The 2,337-nt window shown below is 49.9% G+C and overlaps 1 protein-coding gene across 1 annotated transcript; it reads left to right on the forward strand.

Moving 5' to 3' along the window:
• Nucleotides 1-647: 647 nt before the first annotated feature.
• LOC113490828 (E3 ubiquitin-protein ligase TRIM7-like) lies at nucleotides 648-1,493 on the forward strand. The gene is made up of 2 exons (XM_026867421.1): nucleotides 648-739; nucleotides 858-1,493. The coding sequence occupies exons 1-2, from the start codon at nucleotides 648-650 to the stop codon at nucleotides 1,429-1,431; spliced, it is 666 nt and encodes a 221-aa protein (XP_026723222.1). The 3' UTR covers nucleotides 1,432-1,493.
• The last annotated feature ends 844 nt before the right edge of the window (nucleotides 1,494-2,337 follow it).

Below are 2,337 nucleotides of genomic sequence, written 5' to 3' on the forward strand. Positions count from 1 at the left end.
TTACCCCATTTCTCACATGGTTGTTACCCCATTTCTAGTTGTTACCCCCTTTCTCACGCGGTCGTTACCCCGTTTCTTAGTTGTTACCCCATATCTTAGTTGTTACCCCCTTTCTCAAGTGGTTGTTACCCCGTTTCTTAGTCATTACCCCATTTCTAGTTGTTACCCCCTTTCTCACGCGGTCGTTACCCCGTTTCTTAGCAGCAACAGCGCGACTTTTCTCCTCCCACGGAGGGAATTGGGGTGTCAACGTGGGAGGACACCATTTTTTTCCCCCCCGCCCCGGCCAGTTGTTGCTGAACGACCATGAGTTGATGGTCTACTCCCGGTTGATGGAAGAGCCCAAAGTCTACTCCCGGTTGTAGGTCTCCCTCTCGCCCATCCCGAACCACATCTCGGTCCCCGGGTACCACGGCCGGCGCGGTGGAACCGTGTTGTTCTTCGCCTTTACCTGGTGGCGTTGACCGAAGTTGAGGTAGATGCTCATCTTGTAGCTTTAATTGGGACCTTCCTCGCCCACCCCGCCCCACCCAAAGTTCCTCGCACTCGTAGCTCGTCCCTGGGTGCTGGTGGCGAGAAGAAGAATTTTTATTAAAAGTTGCTCCTCTTAAAATTATCCCCGAGCCTTCCGGCTTCTCGCAGGGTCAATGGCGGGTGGAGGCATCTCCAGGCCAATGTCTCGACTTGGATTTCCTTCAGCCCGGCCTCTCCGGGAGGATGAAGAGGAGCAGCCAGCGAGGTTGGGGATACGGTGATGGAGGTCGGAATGCGGTTAGCGAGGCCGGGATGCGGTTCCGCAACTGATTAAAAAAAAAAACAAACAAAAAACAAAAAAAAACCAAACAACCGTCCCCGACTTGGGTTTTGAATTTTGCTCGAGTTCTCGTTGAGTTACTGTGGCTGCTGTCGTTGACAGAGGACCTGACCCTGGACCCCGATTCGGCAAACCACCTCCTCATCCTCTCCGCGGACCTCAAGAGCGTGAGGATGGGCTGCAGGAAGCAGGAGCTGCCCGACAACCCCAAGAGATTCGACACCAACTCGCGGGTGCTGGCTACCACGGGCTTCGCGTCGGGAAGACACTACTGGGAGGTGGAGGTGGGGGCCTCGGACGGTTGGGCCTTCGGGGTGGCCAAGGAATCCGTCAGGAGGAAAGGCCTGACTCAGTTTTCCCCCGAGGAAGGGATCTGGGCGGTGCAGCAAAACGGGGGGCGCTACTGGGCGGTCACCTCGCCCCAACGCACCCCGCTGTGCCTCAGCCGGAAACTGAGCAAGGTCCGGGTCTACCTGGATTACGAAGGGGAAGAAGTTTCCTTCTACGACGCCGACAACATGCAGCACATCTTCACCTTCAACGTCGCCTTCCGGGAGAAGGTTTTCCCCCTCTTTTCCGTTTGTTCCACCGTCACCTACATCAAGCTCTGCCCCTGAGACTCCTCCCGGCCTTGGCCCGAGGGCCCGTCGGCCAATCGCCAATCGGCGGCACGGTTTGGGGGGGCGGGGAGGGAGGGAAATAAAAATAAAAAAATAAAATTAAAAAAAAAAAAAATTCAAAAAAAATCACCAGGAGGGTCGTCACGTCAGCTTAAAACAGAGGTGGGCGACTGAACGCGTCGGAGAGGTCCAGAGGGTCTTAATCCGTCTTAAACCTGTCCTAAACTCATTTTAAACCCATCCTAAAGCCACCTTAAACCTATCCTAAACCCATTTTACAACCATCTTTCCTAAACCCATCCTAAATCCATCTTAAACCCATTTTAACCCCATCTTAAACCCATCCTAAACCCACCTTAAACCTATCCTAAATCCATTTTATACCCATCTTTCCTAAACCCATCCTAAACCCATCCTAAACCCATCTTAAACCCATCTTAAACCCATCCTAAACCCACCTTAAACCTATCCTAAACCCATTTTAAGCCCATCCTAAACCCATTTTAAACCTATTTTAAACCCATTTTAAACCCATCCTAAACCCATCCTAAACTCATCTTAAACCCATTTTAACCCCATCTTAAACCCATCCTAAACCCACCTTAAACCTATCCTAAACCCATTTTACAACCATCTTTCCTAAACCCATCCTAAACCCATCCTAAATCCATCTTAAACCCATTTTAAACCCATCCTAAACCACCTTAAACCTATTTTAATCCCATCTGAAACCCATCCTAAACTCATCTTAAACCCATTTCAAACCCATTTTAAACCCATCCTAAACCAATCTTAAACCCATCTTAAACCCATTTTGTCCATTTTAAACCCATCTTAAACCCATTTTAAACCCATCCTAAACCCATTTTAATCCCATTTTAAACCCATTTCAAACCCATCCCA

The sequence above is a fragment of the Athene cunicularia genome, unplaced genomic scaffold, assembly GCF_003259725.1.
Source record: "Athene cunicularia isolate RWA unplaced genomic scaffold, athCun1 SCF_354, whole genome shotgun sequence".
Taxonomy (NCBI): domain Eukaryota; kingdom Metazoa; phylum Chordata; class Aves; order Strigiformes; family Strigidae; genus Athene; species Athene cunicularia.